The 21,204-nt window shown below is 41.2% G+C and overlaps 1 protein-coding gene across 1 annotated transcript in view; it reads left to right on the top strand.

Moving 5' to 3' along the window:
- The window catches only part of BTRC (beta-transducin repeat containing E3 ubiquitin protein ligase), a 65,370-nt gene extending 44,418 nt beyond the window's left edge, over positions 1 to 20,952 (top strand). Inside the window, exons 4-12 of the mRNA XM_010184898.1 lie at positions 2,826 to 3,012; positions 7,437 to 7,533; positions 8,386 to 8,523; positions 9,000 to 9,118; positions 11,442 to 11,691; positions 12,369 to 12,487; positions 16,660 to 16,770; positions 17,373 to 17,451; positions 20,735 to 20,952. Coding sequence (XP_010183200.1) covers positions 2,826 to 3,012; positions 7,437 to 7,533; positions 8,386 to 8,523; positions 9,000 to 9,118; positions 11,442 to 11,691; positions 12,369 to 12,487; positions 16,660 to 16,770; positions 17,373 to 17,451; positions 20,735 to 20,896 — 1,262 coding nt within the window. The 3' untranslated portion in view covers positions 20,897 to 20,952. The remainder of the gene's footprint in view (positions 1 to 2,825; positions 3,013 to 7,436; positions 7,534 to 8,385; positions 8,524 to 8,999; positions 9,119 to 11,441; positions 11,692 to 12,368; positions 12,488 to 16,659; positions 16,771 to 17,372; positions 17,452 to 20,734) is intronic.
- The last annotated feature ends 252 nt before the right edge of the window (positions 20,953 to 21,204 follow it).

The following is a 21,204-nucleotide window of genomic DNA, read 5'->3' as shown; positions in this document are numbered from 1 at the left end:
AAAGAGTGATGAACCTAAAACTTCAATGAAGTCACATAATAAAAAAAAAAATCCCTGAACTCTTCAAGTATTTTTTAGCTTTCTGAAATTCTCAAGTGTTCAGTATTCTGGTTTCATTTTTAATCCTTCATTCTCTCTCCTGCTCTCCCCCTTGAGTAAATAGAACAATAAAGCTACTTCAAAATCATGAGGCATCTTATCTCTGTCCTCCTAGCGCTATCCCAAAGAGTGACCAGAATTAAAGGTAGTTTTAGATCATGAGTTTGCTTTACTAATATATAGAGTAAAATTGGCTCAGATTATTTTCCCAGTACTTTGGACAGAATTAAGGTTGTTTGAAAAACAGCTTAACTGTGTACTTAACAAACTTTGTTCTGTTTCTGAAAAATAAGGTCCCTGCTTAGCATTTCCAAGCTGTTTAACATTTTTTATTAAGAAAGTCATTTTTACAAGGGTTTCATGTGTGAAATAACTGAAACATTCTTGTTGGTATGGAGAACTCAAGGGCTAATCGTGTTTCACATTGATTTAGCAGAAATGTTTGTGAGCAGAAATTTCTCCCTTTTAAGGAAGAGATGCTTTGTTAGATCTATGTCTCAGTGAGTTGTGCTGTTCCTAAGGAACTTCATAATGAAATTGAGATTGCAGCCAGGCCGAAAGAGCTTTGCCCTTCCACTTACAAATGTGAGAAGGAGAGGCCAAAACATTAGAAGGGGTCTAGGATCAATGTCAAAGGGTGACTTACAGTCATGGAAGTAGTTACACCTCATTGCAGCAAGATCTAAAGTGCAACTACTGATGATCCATAAAGGGCGGGTGGGTAGGGGCGGACTTGTGGGTGAAGTTTGCTGTGCCCGGTTTATGCAGGGTAGCCCTGCTTCCTAAAGCCACCCGTTTGTTCCCTGCATAAAAGAATTTCTTGCTGTCATGCTGCTTACATAAAGCCACCGCTATGGATACTACACAGACAGGTATTTGTAAATGTGCTGGTGGGTCTGTAAATGTCTGTGGGCCCAATGGAAACAGCAGAGTTTGGAAAGCAAATACACCATTTCGACCCAGTGAGGATAGCTCAGGGCTGCAGGTGTCAGGGTGGGAAAGGAGGGCATAATGTCCATGTCTGCTCTGCCAAATTGTGGAATTTCTGTAAATTCCAGTTCACATTCACTAAAACATTGTATCTCTCTTTCCACAAATTGCTGTTGTGTCAATCTAAATTTACAAACACGGGGGTTTTTATTTTTTAAAATAATTTTATATAGTGGCTGTATATACCTTTTCAGATTAAATACATAATAAAGACTGCTGATGCTTTTATTTTGCACGTTGACATCTAATTTTGCATCTATAAAGATAAGAAATGTCAGCCCTCTTTCTGCACTCTCTGGTTGTGCATGGTATCATTCACGTGCTTTTTCTACTGTGTGAATGGAAGCATAAAATGCTGGGCAGAATGTCTCACCCAACGTGTATTATAAATTTAGGATGTTTGAAAGGAGCATGAGGAGACATGCTGAGGTTTCTCATTTTCATGCATTGAGAGATAATTTTGAGATCTTTCAGTTAATGAAAACAAAGGTTGGGCTTTTTGTGTCTCATGAACTCTAATCAGAATCACCTGATTGCCCCCGGTTTGGGTTTGCAGAAGCGTGGACATGTGACTGTAAAAAACAGCACCAAAAATTGCTGCTTTTTCTTTCTCTGTCACAAGCAGGGCCTGGTCTTTGAGGCTGTTGTTTTTAAAGGCAAGAAAAGACATATTTAACTCTGTCCCAGATGTGAACCAGAGGGAAGATGCATGTAATACCAATCTGCCATGCTTCCTTTTTGGTTGGTTTGAACATTATGCCTGAGAGATGATGGGGTCTAAACTACAACTTTAACAAAACCTCTGAAATTTGACAGGTGAAGTGAGAGAATCTCTTGATGCTGTGTCTCATTTGTGAATTAAACAGCCTCCAAGAGAAGCTGTATTTATGTAGTATCTCATTTAAAAGGCATCTTATTTTCCTGAAGTCTTGCTGATGATTAAATTTGAGTGGGTGAGGGCACATTTTTACTGGATACATCCATCCAGTTAAGAAACATAGCATAACCTTCTCTGGCTCCCAGCTACGCAGACATTACATTGGGCTGCCTGGTCCTAACCAGGCAATTACTTTACATTTCACTCCAGCCATGTTGAAGCAAAGCCAATCCTGGTTCTTCACACTGGAAAATATTTGCAAATTAAAGCATTTTGGTGCATATTTTTCCTCCACCTGCTAAAATAAATGAAACTAGCAAACCTGCTTCACTTTCTTCTTACACAGCCTCTCCTTCTCTTTCCACTTCTCTGTGCATCTGCATATCTTTCCCTCCCCCATGTCTAAAGGTACCACTACCCTTCAGGGCACACATTGGGAATATATATTTTTTTCTTCATTACGTTTAAAAGCTACTGCTTTAGCAAAAACAGCTTTTGAGCCGTTGGAACATGAGAACAGCTGTAGCAGTGAGATGAGAAATGGTCCTAATATAGAGAGATTTTGGGGGCTGCGTCGCTGAGTTGGAAATGCCATCCATAGAATATCCCCCTAGTGCTAAAACCCATCGAAATAGATTGGAATGACTTCTTGGATTCTTTATTATTTTTAATGACTTGTTTTGTTATATCCAAAGGAAGTTGGAGAACGCTGCTCACTCCTGAACTTAGCTGCAAGTGCTCTTCTGTGCATTTGGTCCAGCTCTGCATGCGGAAGAGTAGATGAAAAGAGAGGTTGTCTTTGTACCAGCCAACTCTGTGTCTCCCCAGCAAGTAATCCATTTCTTTTTTCCTCCCCCAGCTCGGGGATTGGATCACATTGCTGAGAACATTCTGTCATACCTGGATGCCAAATCGTTGTGTGCGGCTGAGCTGGTGTGCAAGGAGTGGTACCGGGTGACGTCAGATGGCATGCTGTGGAAGAAGCTCATCGAGAGAATGGTCAGGACAGACTCCCTGTGGAGGGGCTTGTCAGAGAGAAGGGGATGGTGAGCAAGCTGCTTCTTCTCTTTCACCACCATTCCGGACAGTATTTCAAACCAAGCGTGTTTCAAACCACGTTTGAAGAGGGCTGTTTAGCACCCTGAAACATCATGTCGATCCCAAACCTGACATTTGCTCAACCCCCGAATTTTGATTTAAGCAGTTAGGGCATCATTTGGCTATGCAGGCAGTGTGGGGGTTTTTTCCTCACCTTCCTCATCTGATCACGCTCTTATCCCGCTGTGACAAGTGAGTTCTACAGCCAGAGATTTTTACACCCAACTGTCATTCAGTTCAAATTAAGAAGCTGTGTACACCCCAGGGGAACCTTAAACTAGTCAGCAGTTCAGAGCAGAAGAGCTTTTCTAGGGGTGGCAGTGGGGCAGCATGTGCTATGAATTAGTTGTTTCCTGATAGGTCTGTTTGTTTTCCTCAGCAGATTTTCACTATTAGATATCTGTTTAATTTCAAACTGGAAGCTGAGGGTAGGTACCACGGAGAATAGGGGACTTTAGAAATGCAGATAGATTAGTTAATAATCATCTGGAATAGCCTTACTACAGTGTGGGTCTCACTCAAGTTTGAAGCTGCTCTGTTAACATTTCATTAGAACTTTCTCTCTCAGGGGTATGTCCTTTAATACATAATTTTCTTTTCCAAGGGTGTCCCTAGGATGTTGGCAGAAAGGAAGCTGGGTATGAATATTTCATAAACAAGATAAAAGTGACAGCTCAGGCATTTTGGTTGCTATTAAAAAGAAAAAGATACAGAGTTGCAAACAAAGACTCCTGTTTTATGGTTAATTTTGTTATACTGTTTGTCTTAGGAAGTAAAGGCTAGTAAATCAGGATTATGAAACATCCTTTAAAAATAAATACTATGTTGATCTGCTTCCAATAATGTAATGTTTATAAAAAGTGTAAAATAATCACAAGCATGACAGTGGTAACTTCAGCATCTCTTTTAGTGCCTTATTCTCCCCAGGACTTCTGGTTTTACTCTGTATTGTTGAGGTCACAGGAAGTCCAGAGAGGACCTTGAGAGGTTATTTAGTCCCTCCTGCTTCCCAAAGGCAGAGCCAATTTTCTCTGAAGTCATGCCAGATGTTTGTCTAACTTATTCTTAAAAATCTTCACTGATGGAGATTCCCCGGGCTGTTCCTGGGCAAGCAATTCCACTGTTTCACTAACTTTAGCATTAGAAAGATATTCCTAAAATCTAGGCTGTTTTCCTAGCTACAATCTGGCATGTTATCTTTAGCCTACACAGACACACAGGCCAGTTTCTCATTCTTTTTGCCGTAATCTTTTGTATGGAAGATGGTCAGGTTTCCTACTTGTTGAATGCACTAACAAACTGTAATCTTGTGTCTTCTTGTCATTCTTGGTTTTTTGTTTAGACCCTCCCCAGTTACTCTAATCCATTCTTGGAGGATGGTGTGATCAGTTGGGTGTCGTTCTTCTGCTGAGGCACCACCAGAGTTTGGTGGTGTGGGAAGCATTGCTTTGCATGCCATATGGAGGACACTCCATTTTATGTTTTCCAGTAGAATATGTGCTCTTTTTTTTATGACAGTGGTATAGTACTGTTAGAAAACTTAATTATCCTTTCTGTGGAAGTTCTGCTTAGTCCTTGTTCCTCATCTTGCATGCTTAATGTTGTTACTAAGTGATGAACTTGGCACTTGTCCTTATTGAATTAGGTTCTTTTTATTGCTTGGTATTTCTCCATTTTGTCAGGAGCATTATGAGTTTAATCTTGTCCTCCAAAGTGCTTGTAGCTTCTCCCAGCTTTAGTATCAATGACCAGGCAATAATTGTACTCTCTGTTCCATTCTTTTTCTTTAATGGAAGTGCTCAATAATGACACATCTAGGACAGACTCCATGCAAGATTGCAGTTGCCATCCTGTTTGACAGTGCACCATCAGTAAACTCTGCTTTCCAGCCATTTGTGTGTTCACCATTGAGCTCTTCCAAGATCATACTTTTCTGGCTAAGTCATGAGAATAGCCTGTGAGAAGAAATTAGGTCACTTTGTCATGGTGTATTCTGGATTGATCAGTGTTGCCTGTTGTTTGTCACCTTGTCGTCCTCTAGGTGCTCATCTGATTGACTGTGTGCTCTAGAACCACCAAGGTGTCAGAGTTGAGTTGAACGGTCCCACTATTTGGGTCTGCCTCCTATTTTTTGAAAAAAGCGAGAGCTACATTTGTCTTTTTCCTGTTCTGTGGAACTTTAGCCATTCTCTACGTCTTGTCAGAGATGGTAACTGATAGATCTCAAGTGGCTCCTTTCAGATTTTAGAAGTAACATTAGCACTGATTACTAGTCATGCAGACAGCAGGACGTTGCTAAAAAACAGTTGCAAAATCCTGCTTTTCACCTCAAAGAACAGGCACACTCTGTTACTGCTCTCCTTCAGGTTTACACTGTATGCTGGAGGTGACTTTGACACAACAGGAACAGTTGTGCCCTGTCTTTCAGATTGCCCTCTGCTTAGCTCTAGAAGATACAACTGCACCACGGTGGGGTGGTTAAGAGAGGCAGACAAGAAATATCCAGTGTATTGCATCTCTGCCATGTAGAGCTTTATAGCTTGTAATCAATGCTAAGGCTGTGCATGGCACAGGGAGGTGACTGGCTGGACAGTTCAGAATGATAGAGGACTGGTGCTATTAGCTTACAGCTCCTCACTTTGCACGTGGGCTGCCTAATTTTGGTGTTTGCAGGTCGCGATTTACAACAGAAACACCCAGTTCCACAACACTGGAGCCTTCACTGACAGCTTGCCAGGAAGCAGTAAGGGTTACGCAGATTTAGAGAAATAGAAAACAGAAGCCCAAAATCTGGGCAGGATTGTGTCCATCTGAATACTTGATTGAATTGGCCAGTCATCAAAACCTGCAAACAATAGTTGCCTTTATCCCAGAGCCACAGCACAGTGGCCACTGGGATGCCATGGAAATTCCAAGCAATCCTTTGGCTGAACCGTAAACAACTGACTCTATATGCAGCAGGGCAGGGCGCATGGGTAGCAACAAGACCTTGTGTTAGGTCAGCTAGTACAGTTGCAAACAATCAACAGTTTTTCGGGCATGTAGGCTTGTATACAGGTTTCATAGACCTACCACAAGTCTTCCAGGATGTCTTAGATATTCTGTGTGTCTTCGAAGCATTTTTTGTCTCCCTGGGTCTTGTATGCACTTCCAGCTTAGATGACAGTAAATAGGCAAACATCTAGTTAGCGGTTTGCCTGCATCCATGTGTCCCTTCCTCACCTATATTTGTCCCCATATGAGAGGCTGCTGATCACTGTATTTGAAGACTCGGATGATTGCTCTATCCAGAGTGGAAAGCACCTTTCTCTCAAGTCATACTTACTTTATTTCAAGTATTATTGGAAGTTCTTTTCTTGAGCGTTTGTCATTTTGGGTTTTTTCAGTCCTATAGTTTGCTACCACTTTAAAACCTAAAAATTTTCATTCATTGTTGTGATTTCCCTAGTTCAAGTACATCAGGGCAGCAAATGTACAGTGTCCCAAATGAGTTTTAAGGTATACTGTATAGAAAGGACAAGAAAGAAATGCACAAGGAAGTATTGGACAATTAATTATGCAATAATGGGGCAAGGGAGGGAGAAGTGGTGAGCTGGCCCAGTGTAAACTCTGTGCCTCTGATGCCAGGATTACACTCAGAGGCATTTGTGCCTTTCTCCATTTTGTGAGGCATGTTGCCAGGCAGAGCAGCAGTTAGTACGCCCATGGTGGGGTTTACTAGCTTACACACCGTGTTTGGTGGCTTCTTAACTTCAGGATGAGGAATTAAAGTTTTTTACACAGCAGGTAGTGATTGCCGTTTACGGATTTTTTTTTGTTGCAAAAATCTAGCTTGGGATATGAGTATTCCAAATCAGTGTTGATATGACAGAGGCACCACAGATGAAGTGTTGCTTACCAAAATATAGCAGTAGCAGTAAAACGTCCATGTACCAAAACTGATACTGTTCCTGCTAATGCAGATAAATGCTAGCCTTGAATGTGTAGTGAGTTTGAGGGTTCCTTGGTTTCTTTCCTTTTCTTTGTACACTTTATTTTAAAGGTGACCTCTGATATGTATATGTGTATTGCAGGCAGGAGCCATTCTCACCTCCTGTTAAGTTGAATGGGCTCATGTCCATAATAGAGGATGTATTTCCCTTCACTGAGTGACTAAGCACAGACTTTTCATGAGTATTTCAGTGTTAAGTGCAACACTGACATGTTGCAGGGCAAAATAACAAGCAACCACCCCATCTTACTGAGAAAGTTTGAATATGGATATGTCTGTGTTTTTCAATAGTGGTTACCCATTTGTAAAATGCCAGGAGGACCTTTCTCCAAAATGCTGAAACATTATTTGTGTTCAATGAGAGTGTTCTTTGTCTTTCAGGGGACAATATCTATTTAAAAATAAACCTCCTGATGGGACTGCACCACCCAACTCCTTCTACAGAGCACTTTACCCCAAAATTATACAGGACATAGAGGTAAGAAACAGCTTCCAAATGTGGTGGTGTTTGGGTTTTTTTGTTGTTTTGGTTTTTTTTCATCTCCCTGATTAATTCATGAGAATATTTCATTCTAATTAAATATTTCATTAAATCTGATGCATCTGTGTTTGTCTGAAGTTTGTAGATCTAGGATATTTACAAAAGGTTCCGGGCTTCACTGCTGCTTTAGACAGAGGACAGATTGGATTGTTCAGAGAGCTGTTTGCAGGTGGAGTCTCTACACCTTACACATCGGATGTCACAGCAGCACCGTACCATCTTGATTTTTCTCTGTTCCATGTTACTTTGCTCCACCCAGTGCAGATGAGACCTAATAAAATGTTACAGGGGGTGTCAGGAACTGAGCCAGGGAGCAAGTGCATTGCTAAAGACTGCAATTCTAAGACCCAGGGAAACAGTAAGCAGCAGAGTGTGGTTGCCTTGTATCTAGTGTGAGCAGAATGCCATGTTCTGGAAGATTCCTAATGGCAAAAGCAGCACTCAGGCATTGTTGTGACAAGTTTGTACAAACACTTACTAGAGCTCAGCTGAGACTTTCTCTTCAGTTGTTTGGTTGTTGAGTCACAGAGGGTTAAAGGTTGGAAAAGAACTTTTAGGTCACTTTTCCCTCACCATTCCCAATATCACAGTTGAGTTTAGCAATGATGTATTTTCTAGGCTTTTGTCCATTTAATTCGTTTTAATACATGTGTTACTTCTAGAAAGCAGTAATGTCCTGATTGCAGGACAAAGTGTGAAGAAAAGTATCTGCTGTCTACTCAAAGAAAAAAAAGGAGATAGTTCCGTGCTTTATTTTTACTTCTATTTTGTCTCCTGTCTCTCCTTAAGACAATAGAGTCAAACTGGCGGTGTGGAAGGCACAGTTTACAGAGGATCCATTGCCGAAGCGAGACAAGTAAAGGGGTTTATTGTTTACAGTATGATGATCAGAAGATAGTAAGTGGCCTACGAGACAATACTATTAAGGTGAGAATCCTCCAAAATGGCATACTAATGGCATGCAGTGCCTATACAATAAATAGTAGTGTCCTAATTTCAGTGACGTGTACTCAGTTTCTTGTTAGTTACCTAGCTGCCTCCTTACTCCCATCTCACACCTGCACAGCATCTCTTCTTCTTTTGTCTGGCAAGAGAGACGCTGTTTTCTTACAAATGGACTTCAGTAACATAATTTTTGTCCATCAGTAATTACAGGCAATGTAATTACTGTGCCCTCTACCCTGATGAGAAGGGTAAAACCTATGTTCATAGTAAAGCCAGTAACATTGAAGATGTTAATATATTGCTCCAAAGAGGCTGTAGAAGACTACAGATGCCACTAACAATGTTCTGACTGCACTATGTATGATGCATTTTAGTAAAAAACTGACCAGTCAAAACAGTAGGTGCTGAAACATTAAAACCTTACTGAGATGTCTGGTTTTGAATATTTTCTGTCTTAGATCTGGGATAAGAATACGTTGGAATGCAAGCGAATTCTCACCGGACACACGGGTTCTGTCCTGTGCCTCCAGTACGATGAACGAGTGATCATTACTGGATCTTCGGACTCGACGGTCAGGTGTGTGCTCATGATTCAAAGCTTTCTGTTTGCCTTTAAGATCTCAGCCTTGTAGGCCACTGAAATGATCTTAAATGTGTGCTGTTCAATCGGTTTCATGAAGTTCAGCATATTTGTTCAGGATTGTACTGCTCTTGTTTATCAGATGTCCATACAAATGGCTGTCAAGGAAAAGTGAGAACCTAAGCAAAGGCCAGTCAAAGTCAAGATGACTTAGGAAGGCCATCTGGCATTTCACCAAGGTTTTGCATGTCTTGACATTCCCTGAGAATGTTTTAATTCTCCCTCAGAATAACTTTTTAAATGTTGGTTGCCGTTTACAAAGCAAATCTGAAGGTTTAGTCATTCGTTGTCACTTAATTTTAACACAAAATGTATGACTAGATCTTCTAGATTTAATTACATTTCAGCATGAAGTTTCTTTTCATTCAATCTTTCTAACTTTGCTTTCCTTCCAGTAAAAGGCTGGACACATCAAGTCAGCACTTGTGGTGCGTGTTGTGCAGATGTGAAGTCAACTAGACATATTACAGGATCCCAGAGAGTCTAAGACCTGCAGTGTGAATACAGGCAAATACGAGTTAGCGAATGGCAATATAAACTTAGATGTGAAGGAGCAAGTCTGTCTTCTCCATGATGTTATATAGTCTCTTCTCGTCAGAGTACAAACATTGCCCTTGCAGTGAAGTACAGACAACAAGAAGCTGTGTCAGTGGCCTTTTCTGAAGCTATTAGTGTGTGTTCCTATGGCTGCAAGCTCCTCATGGTTACCACCACGCTTGCATGTAAACTACCACTGTTAAGCTAATAACCATTAAATTTAGTTCCTTACGTGTGATGCATGCAGTCTTGTGCTGCTAGATTTTGGGGTCCTATCATTAGTAGGACTCCAGGATTTCAGCAACACTGCCTGCCTGGAGACTGTGGGAACTGCCTTGTGCTAAACAGATCGCAAAAGGAGAGGCTGATTTCTGTAACAAGCACTATCATCTTCCGTATCAGGATAGGCAGGCCAAATTGCAAACTGGCGTCTTGCCCAGAAATGCTTTGTTTCCCACTGTATCTATAAATGTTTGCACAGACCCCAGAGGCACATAGGATGCATCACTTTTATCCTTGGGTCTCCTCAGGAAGAGAGGCTTCATCCAATAGATGGTACAGATGGGCTTTTAATGCTTCTGAGGTCTCAGGGATGCACTTGTCCAAAGAAGTCAGTAGGTCTCCAGCTCCTGTTCAGTTTGGCAACCCTGTCTGCAGACTGCTCATATGCTAATGTCTCAGGTCTTTAATCTGCAGGTTTTTCTCCTTTGCATTTTGTAACTGGAATGGAGTTTACTTTGTCCTTTATAGCCCATAAGTTGATGCACTTCAGCCCCTCTAGGTGAGAAAATAAGACATTAGAAGTCTTCCTTACATCTTGCCTTTTCTTACTGCTCACCTTATTGACAGAGGAAAGTTTTAACTTCTGCAGTGTCCGATGTGCCTGGTAATGCAGCCATTTTCTGCTCTCACATAGTGTATCTGGAGTGACAGTGCCAAAAGAAATCTCTTTCTGGAGGGCAAAAGAAGTTTGCTAACAGTATAGCTCAGAATAAACATTTTTTAAGGCTTGAAATCTTAATTTCAAGTCATAAAGGTTCTGTATGAAACCTTTGTCAAACTTTTTTTATCTTAAATTATCTTTCAGCTGAAACAGTTGGTTCCATAAATGCTCTGTCTTAGTTTGGGTATTAAGCGCATTCCTGAAATGTAGCTGTGTACCAGATGTAGTGCAAGGTAAATGCATTCGTGATGCAACTTGTGGCAGTTACTTGTATTTGTTTGAAAAGCATTATCTTGTCTTCTGCTTCTGTTTAAATTATCCCTTGAGCTGATAGTCCTGCGAGAGAGGTCAGAAATTAAACATGTCTCTGAACATGCTTCTCAACAGGTCATGTTTAAGTACTCATTGACTGGAAACAGAGTGTGTGGCGGGCTGACACTATCAGGAAACATCAGTCTTTAAGGCCGTCAATCTCACACCTTTCATCAGCACTAAATTCCCTTAATTAAAGAACACTTTTCCTGGCTGGGTTATTTTTATGGTGTTAACTGCATTGCAGGGATTTTGGCTGCTGGACTGTCTCAATGTATGCATAATCAACAGGTTTATATAATACATCTTTTAATGAACTATTTAATAGATGTAGATAAAACTTGTGGCGTTTGCATCTGTAATGTTGCTAGAGTGTCAATTGCCTCTCCCTGTCTGTCTCTCACTCTGCAAAAAATACACTGCAGTTTTTGAACTTTCTTCTCTCTGGTTTGAAATTTGCAACTGCAGGGTGTGGGACGTGAACGCAGGCGAGATGCTGAATACACTGATACACCACTGCGAAGCAGTACTGCACCTCCGCTTCAATAACGGCATGATGGTGACGTGCTCCAAAGACCGCTCCATTGCTGTGTGGGACATGGCTTCACCAACAGACATCACCCTGAGGAGGGTGCTAGTAGGGCACCGAGCTGCTGTCAATGTAGTGGACTTTGATGACAAGTACATTGTATCAGCATCAGGTGACAGAACTATAAAGGTGAGGTGTTTCAGAGGCTTTTTATTTGCAACACTGGGGTATTTAATAACCAAGAACAGTGACCAGACAGGGAAGATGGTCCTTGGCAGATCTTCCTTTAGAAGCGGTGTTCTTCCTGCGGCTCATTTCCACTCGTCCCTACTCTTTTGAGCTTGCACAACTTGTTTACAAAGCTGTATGGCAAATCAGATCCAAGTACAGATGCAGTTGAAAAAGAACTTCTTTTTCTGTGTTCTTTTTCAACTTGACCACTTCCATAATCTGTTTCAGCATCAGTCATTCGAACAGTTGTAAGGGCAGCATGGGGGCAAAAGTGAAAGTGAGTGGATAGGAGTCACTTATGTGTTACTGCTATGATCCCAATCTGTAGCATTAAAACTGAGGAAAATCGAGATCCTGCGTAGACTAAATCATAGCCTGAGAGTGCTAAAAGCTGATTTTGGAAGTTAATTCTCATATGGTATGGCAAAAATCTTCTGTGTATGGTGACCGAAGCTGCTAACAGTTGCAGACTGTAGTCACAAGTCATCGGAGGGGTAATTTTCCCAGTCTTAATGATAGCATCTTCAATTAAGAGCATTCTGGATGCATCTGTATATCATACAGATACCAGTTTTTGTTCGTCTCTTCCTAATAATTTTGTCTCTGTGTGGTTCCCTCCCTCCTTCCTGTCACAGGTATGGAACACTAGTACCTGCGAATTTGTGCGCACCTTAAATGGCCACAAACGAGGCATTGCATGTCTGCAGTACAGAGACAGGCTAGTAGTGAGCGGCTCTTCAGATAATACTATCAGGTGAGAGACACACTTCCCATTGCAGAGTTCTGTGCAAGCACATTGTCTCTGATTCCCTGGGATGTGCAGAGGTTAGGCACCTGAAGTGCTCTGTGCCCTTGTCGTCTTTGAAATATGCTTTCTTTGGTATAGAACATTGGGAACTACTGGAAAGAGATATTAGAACCCTGTTTTACTGTGTTGTCTTTCATCCTCTGTATCCCAAGAGTCCCATAGTGATCAACAAGTCGCATTGCTCTGGCAATTCTGATGTATGAAAGAGCTGGCAAATACCACTTTCGGTGATGTCCTCTTGTGATATTCTAATTGGGCTACGTGTCTAGTTAAAGGGGTCAGATTTGCAGTAAGAGGCATTTAATCCTCTGCAAAAATCCTCCTGGGCTCTAGCCAAACTCTTCTTGTTGGTACTTGGCACCTGGTTAAGTTTGGAACAGCTGGTTTAGAGCATGAAGTTCAGTTTGCTGCCTTTTGCACTTCTCCAGCTGCCCTGGTTGCAATCTGAGATTTAACTCCTTCTGGTATCATGAGCCAGGAGTTCTCCCTACATCCTGCAGCTGCTGGCAGACGGATGTCCCACTAATCTTGGGGTGTACGGAGCAAGCTTGAATAGCAGTGTATGTGACATAGGGAAATGGCTCTGTGTTGCAAATAGGAGTAAGAGCAACCTCCCTTTTGTCTTTGTCATGGCTTTGAATAGTTGTCTGCCTTCTGATAAAAATTAAGATGGACAGTGTAAGCAGAAACCCTTCACTTTGCATGTCAGTAATAATTTTTCATCAGTGAGAGTGATTCATGCTACTGTTTGCCTGTGGACTTTGCTTGAAACACTCTGCCTCTCCCTGCTTTGCATTCGGTAGGAAAATGATCATCCTTTGGTTGACATCACCAGGTCATTGTGCCGGATTTTAATACAGGGCTGTCTGAGAGCGTGACCAAGTGAGCCAGAACTTCTGCTTCTTAATCAGGGGAAAAGGTATTACAGGCATTGTGTAAGAGTAGCACTACTTAAACATGGTGAGAACTCCTGCACTTAAAATAGAATCAAATAAGCCTCTGGAATTGTATGATGAAATTTGGTCTCAGAATTAGAATAAGAAACAGTTAAATGTTACAGCAGTTAGGAAATGATTTAAGATATGACTTGCAACGCTAATAAAAATAAATGTAGAGATAGTGATAACACCAAAGGAATACAGTTACTTTTATGCTTACATTGGACAAAATCCCTAGTTGACAGATAAATTGTGCTAGAATTTCAGGAATGTTGGCAGTGAATCTTAACAAAAGTCAAGTTTGGCAACTGTGTGGGCAAGGCACAAGACTTACCTGTTCAACATCGTTTTCTCCCAGCCAATAGCAGAGAGCACGAGTCGGTGGAAGGGTGATTAAGAAAGGACAGGTTACTAAGTCATCTTTGTGGGTGTCTTGGTATATTGCATGTTTGCTTTTAATCCACTGTAAAATGCCAGATGTCGTGTGTTGACCTTTAGTAGAGGCTGCCTCCTGATACAGAGTTTGAAGTTTGTCATTCCTCAGTGGCAGGGAAACTTTTTTCCAAAAGATGGCTCTGATTTCTAGTTTTGCAACTGCAAACATACAGACATGTGAAGTAGCAGAGAAACAAGTATCTTTCTTCTGTGGGAGACTCCATGTATAAAAAGTATTTAGGCCAGAAATTTCACCAGTGTTAAGAGGACACAGCTACATAGGCATTGCTAGCATTGTGTCAATTTCCATCTGGTAGAAACTGGCCCATCAAGTTTGATCCAGTCACTTCAGTATCTTAGCCTTTAGGGACAAAATTCTTAATAGCTACAGACAAACATGCTGTAGAAAAAAAATAAAAAAGATAATTTAGAATAGGAAATAGAATCATACTACATCATCTTTGGTTAATTTTTAAACGAGTAGTTGATTTGCATGTGTGTATTCAACCTCCAGTGCTTGCACACGGGGATCTGATGCTGTTTAAGATATCAGGATTCAGCCTTGCCTGCCTTCTGTACCTCTTCCATCTCTGCCAGGACTTCAAGTGAATTAAAGGCTGAGATAATTGCAGACCTCCCTCTACTTCCAGAGGTTCTCCTAAAGCTATAAAGTGGAAGAGCTGTAGTGTTTTTGACTGCGTACACTTTGTAGTGGGTTTTTTTTTAGTTAATTCTCAAGCCTTAAGAGTAGTTCTCTTACTATTTGGTCCTTTGACTATTTAAAGGAGTAGAAATTTGAGAAGGTTATCAAATCTGGGAAGTACCCTTGGCACCAGTTCTGCTCTTACATAGCAGTTATCCCTTTTGTACATGAAGGCCCATTCCCTACAAGGCTGAGGGCATGATCATCTCTTCTAATCCCATCCAGATTCAGGTAAAACCTCAAACTGAGACCTGAGAAGACAGGCCCAAATTAACTGCTGGTGATCTCAGGATTGATGGCAAGGAATAGAAACACATGGCATGAAAGTTCCTGGCACAAGATTGCTCTTCAAACCTTTCTGCACCAGTTCCTTTCTGGCATTGCCTGTCTCGTTTATAGTCCTTGAGAGACATAATGCTCTCTGACCAGCCAGAGTGCTTTTGGCTGACCTTGACTGGAGTGAAAACTATTGGGATCTTCACAGATTCCTGAAAGATCAACTTCACAGATCGAAGAATCACCTTGTGCTCTGTCTTGGCCTCAAAACGTGTGCATAGACAAATCCTTTCCCAGTTCTACAGTGATGAAAGAGTCCTGTTCTTTCCTCTGTGGTGCAAAGTGAGAGCAGCTTGTCATGGCAGGACAGCTGCAGTCGTTATCCACCAACCTTGGACACACATACACTGGATCTGGATTATTCCCTGGGGGCCCTCAGGAGTTAAAATATATGGGGACAGTTTATCTCTTTCTTTGTCCGTCTCTCAAGGAAAACTGACCTGACCCCTCAGCAGCTCTGCTGCTTCGAGATGTTTCACCCAGAGAAATTCCATGAACCACCCATATTTCTCACTACTGTGAAGTTCATGTCAATCTGAACACTAATTGAATGAGCATTCAAAAACATTTGTGACTGCTTTCTTGCAGCAGTGTGTCAGGGAGCTGCAGCAGATACCGCTATTAAAGGATTTCTGTAGGAGCAGAGCATGTCTCAGCCAGAGGTTGAACACCTCTAGACAATACATGTCCACAGAATTTCAGTTCTTGTAAGCAAATAATCTTTCCTTATCCATGGTAATTGGGAGTCATGTCAAAGAGCTGACAAAAGTATGGAAAGCAGATAAGACTTCTGTCATAACTGTTTCAAGTGTTTCTTAAGTATTTTTCAAAGTAGTGTATAAGTGTAAAATTTAATGTATTTTTATTTATTCTCCATGCTAAAAACCCTTCACAAAGCCCCAAACCGTGGGTTATTTACAGTTGAGTTGTTACGTTGCTGGATCTCTTAATGGGATACTGTGTACTGGTTTTGGTGCCAGAACTTTTTTAAAATACTGGATTATTAGAAACAGTTAGCTGAGAGCCACAAGAATTATTTGAGAGCAAGAGGAAAATGCATTACAACATAATAACCATAGAGCGTCCATTTTAACTTATGCATGTGGTGCCTAGATTACAGAGTAAACTTACCTTTAGTGGGAAAAATGACAAATAAAAAGGGCTTGTTCATTCTTGTACCTTTCACCACTGTATTGATGTCTTAATCTGTCTAATGGTAGTCTTCAAATCAGAAGTAGGCATGTAGGAATACAGAAAGGGGCTTGTGCCCTGTGAAGGTGATCTTACCAACTGAAACAAGCTGCCAAAGGGATTGGTAAGTCTCCCTTTCTTAATGTATTAAAATCAAGGCAACGATGCTTTTGTGAAAAATCAACTTCAGTAAAATAAATTTATGAAACTCACTGTGGAGGTAACTGAGATATCCAGTGTTACTAGAGCAGTAGATACCAAACATAACTGGTCTTAAAATTTTTGTATCACTGACTCATTGCCCATGTGATATTGTAACATAACAGGGTCATGTTGAAAAGAATGCATCTGCTTAGCAACAGGAAAAGAAGTGATGAATGTAGTTTGTTTCTTCTTTGTTGTTTCATCATAATCTTTATTTCCAAGTTCCCATTAACTACAAGCAAAGACAAAATGTTTCGTTGCAGTGATCAGATATTCAAAAATTCTTAGTGCTTCTGCCTACTCTTTTCCAGGCTGTGGGATATTGAGTGTGGGGCATGTTTACGAGTACTGGAAGGCCATGAAGAACTGGTGAGATGCATACGCTTTGATAACAAGAGGATAGTCAGCGGGGCATATGATGGGTGAGGTTCTCAGTGCAGTCAATACTTTATATCTTCCTGTCTGTCTCAGTGTCTCACATCCCACTTGGCTATATCATCCTTATATTAGACTCCTTGTCTGTCGTACCAAGAGGACCTTTTCATGGTCAGTAAATCAGGACCATACTACAAAGTATACTCTTTTTTTCATCTTTTGAAGTAAGTCAGTGTAATTTGATGTCTGTGGTCCAGTTCTTGAGCCTGTAAGAATATCTGACCAACTCAACCTGAAACCTCTTCTAGCTGAGCCACTGGTAAGAACAGTCTTTCCCATCTGTGATTATGTCTTCTGGACCATTTGCCATTGCAGACTAGGTGTCTGCACTCCCACATGTTTCTGTTAGTTATGACCATCTGCTTTTTAGGTAGTTTACTTTCTTGACAGCATATTTTTTCTCCCATTAAGCTCTATAAGCTTTACAAAGGGAACATGCAAGAACCAGGTCTCAAGAGCAGAAGGACTGTTGTAATTTTCCTTGAACTGGTGTATTAGCTAAGCTGTACTAACAGTTAATTTTCTTTTGTGAGCATAGCTCTTTTCTCTTTAACAGAGCCATGGTGTTTGTCTATTTTTTCACTACTAGGAAAATTAAAGTATGGGATCTTGTGGCTGCTTTGGACCCCCGTGCTCCAGCAGGGACCCTCTGCTTGCGAACCCTTGTGGTAAGAGCTTTTGGTAGGGGGGGTGGAGAGGCCAGAAAGGTGTGCTTGATCAGGTCTATCTTGATCCATGAAGACTCAAGGCAGTTTAACCCCAGTCTGCAGGATCTTGAAATCTTTTCTAGGGGTCTGGCTTCTTTGAGTGTCCAACTTCTTTTTTAATATTGCAAACTATAAATCATTAAAATTAAAACCTGTTGAGGTTTTCTTCACTTTTTCACAGTTTTGTTCTGTGATTTGAGACTTGTCCTTCTTGGAATCCATGTGCCAGTGAGTTTACTTTAACCTGTGTTTAGCTGATGATGTAATGGTACGTTGTCTGAATTGTTGACATTAATTTTCTTAAAGAAAAGTAGTACTTTGCAAATTTGAGAAACAAGAACAATAATACCCTTAGGATTGCTTTAACTGGCTCTTGGGTGTTTAAGGAAAGAGAAGGTAAAGACTGAAACATACAGTGGATTTGCATCATCCTTAAACAGGAACTATTACTTTCATGCTGTCCATTGATACTTAGTGCAGAGCTGATGATGATGTGGTTAAAATGTCATTGTGTGAATGTTAATGGCATTCACAGTCGTGCTTGACGGTGACTCTGCACTGGTCTTAGAATAATATGAGAAGGTTGTGAGAAAAATGCTAGTACAGCCAAGGCTGTGGAAGCATACCTCCATCACATTCACCCCCAAAAAACTTGCACTGTTACTGCTCTGACAGCACTTGCCCTGGGGAAAAAAAAAAAAAAAAGAAAAAAAAGGAAGATTTCAAACTAGTACCAAATTCTCATTGAAAAAAGAAGTACTAAATTTATTTATTTTTTAGATAAGTAATGTTTGGGCAGTGTTGGAGTTGGTATATGCTAGATCTTTTCATGCTGTGGCACTGGACTGTAGTCAGTGCTCTAAACCAAGATCATACCAAGGCTGTCTGATTCTCTAAAATGTGGTTACCTCTCACCAGCTGGGCTGTGCTAGCTGACCTTCTGCACGCTCATCAACTACCTGAATTGCTACTGTTGCTGTAGATTCACTAAAGTATTTTACTTCACATTTGGTTCTGGCTGTGAGGGTTACTGAGTCTCAGCTGACAGGCAGTAGATCATTAAGCCATGCTAACTCTTTTCCAATCGTGTGTTTGGACCATAACCTGCAGAGTAAGAGTTGGTGAGAGCCTTGGATGCCTGCAGGTACTATGTTGAAAAACCTTCTTGTTAGCCAAATAGACCTGCAAATAGTTTCATGGCTGAAATCCAGAAAACCCCTTTGTCATCAGCCATCCAGTTGCAAACTATAGAACAACTCTGTGCTCATGAGCACATATCCTGAGAGTCTAAGACGTCAGCTTGGTATTAGCAGTGTTCCTGCTCCAGCCTGAGACAAATGTGTGCCTAGTAACCTGTAGACTTAATTTAACTGGTGTGATTTCCTCTGCATTTTCCAGCAGTGGACAGCCAAAGTACCCCAGCTAATTGTATTATAAATCAGAAGCGGTAGGATGGAAACACTGTAGGAATCTCAACGCATGGATACTCGTAAATCCCTGTTTGATAGCAGTGGAGGGGGACAGAAGAGGGGGGCAGAGGAGGCTGTTGTGGTGCTTTTAGGACTTTTCACGTTTATGACAACAGGGCGTCCTTATACCCACTTACCCGTGGTTTGGGGTTTTTTTTCTCTTCCCTCGGCCTCCAAAATTAAACCTGGCTGCACAATGAACATCGTGAGTCTCCTGCTGCTTGTGTTCAATTTTCAAACAGTAGGAGGAAAGTGCACAGATAACAAATGCTCGCTGCATGCCAGGTCCCTTCCAATTTTGTCTTCCGTTAGCTGGAACAGAGGCCACATGAATTTGACAGAAGCTTCCCAGGCGTAGAAGCAGCACACAGTTCAGCTTTCCTTATGAGGTTCAGGTCCTTGTGGCCTCAACTTAGGGTGCACAGTCTGCATATTGCCACTGCAACAGCAAAGGGCAACTGCTGTGTGCAACTTCTAGGGCAACCTTACTTAGCCTACAGGGACTGGGATGAAAAAAAGGGAATTTTGGAGACAGGCTTTGGAAGTACCTTTCCTCCTCTCTCTCTCAGCATCTCTGTGAGCAGTCCCCAGTGAATCTGACTCAGTGACTTTTTTTTTTTTTGCAAGTACTTCACTTCACTGCTACAACACAGACTCTGGAAAAACATTTCTCTTCGGAATAGGTGGGAAGATAACAACCCATAAGGTGTTAAAAACACAAAATTTGAGTTATGTTTAGAAGATGAGAAAGATTCCAGTGACTCAACCTTTTTAAAAATTCATCTTAAAAATCTTAAGAATCTGCCTTTGTGTGTGTGTGTATTTTCAGTTAATTTTAATTTTAAAATGCAGAGTTTCAGTTTAAAGCAGCTGCTGTGCTTTACAAACTGAGCTGCATTTTTGTAGTCCTGTGCCATAAGATAAAGTCTTCCCATTTAGTAGCTAACAATTCTCTTTTGTCTAAATATTTGAGAAACCTGTATTTTCAGTACAAAAATATTTTAAAGCATTTAAACCCTAGATCCCTTACAACATGTGAATGCTAAAGAGAAATACATATTAATGGGAGAGATAGGTCTCACTCTACTTACATGGTTTCTGTTCCCTTCTGACCAAGGAGGCCACTGCTCACTCTTGCAGCAGTGTAAGCATGAAGAAAAAGTAGGCAACAGAGAAGGGGAACCGTAAGTGGGTTTGCTCTGCGATATCCAGGATCTTGCCGTTACCTCCTGGTGATTACAGTCTGAACTCTTGAGAAATCGTCATGACATTTCCACTCAGCCTCAGAGCAGAATGCAAACTGCCTATAAAGAATGTCCATTTTTAGAACTGCTTAAGAGGAATTATTACGGTGTCACTGGACTTTACAACAGGCTACTTAATGTCCTCCAGCATTAAGCTCTTTCCTCTTCAGCAGTGGCAATGGTGCCAAGTCTTGAATGCTAAGTTCTCAACTTTTCCCCAGTAACCTGCTGCATCTGGGAGTGCTGTGATTTTGGGAAGGAGTTTTGCTGTGGCACAAGGAAGACGATGCTCCTGTCAGACTCGCCAGTCTGAATCGTGTGGTGGGGGGAGCTTGGTTTGTTCTGCACAGTATGTGTCCAGTATTGGGATTTGAGGAGTAATGGGCCAAATACTCAGATATAGGAAACCCTTTTCACTGAAAGAAAGCTTGATTGATGGTGTCATGTGGGGTTTACTGAGAAATGAACATAACAGTAGAATTCAAGCCCAAATTTGTGAAGTAACATGCTATGTCTCCCACTTGCATTTAGGAGCATTCTGGAAGAGTCTTTCGACTCCAGTTTGATGAGTTCCAGATTGTCAGCAGCTCACATGATGACACCATCCTCATCTGGGATTTTCTGAATGACCCAGCTGCCCAAGCAGAATCCACTCGTTCCCCATCAAGAACATACACCTACATCTCAAGATAAATAATGCTACACTGTACCTCACTCGCACAGGTAAAAAAAAATTAAAAACATTTAAATGAGGTGACAGTGGATGCAGTGTGAACACGCTGCTTGAATAACTAGCTGAGTCTATCGATCTTTCTTATCTTGGTTGGACGGTAATTACAACGTCCTGTAAAAAGACAGGAATGTTTTCATACCTTAGAATAGGGACTTTATTTTAGGATTTGTGGCCTGTGGCACCTGTAAGTTCCCTTGAAGAACTCCTCCTCCTCTGTCAATCATAATCAATAAATCAGCTATCACTGCTGTCCAGAAGGAAGAGGGTT

This window comes from Mesitornis unicolor, unplaced genomic scaffold (assembly GCF_000695765.1).
Source record: "Mesitornis unicolor isolate BGI_N332 unplaced genomic scaffold, ASM69576v1 scaffold42475, whole genome shotgun sequence".
Taxonomy (NCBI): domain Eukaryota; kingdom Metazoa; phylum Chordata; class Aves; order Mesitornithiformes; family Mesitornithidae; genus Mesitornis; species Mesitornis unicolor.
The sequence above is the reverse complement of the archived record's forward strand: the minus strand, read 5'-3'. Positions and strand labels throughout refer to the sequence as shown.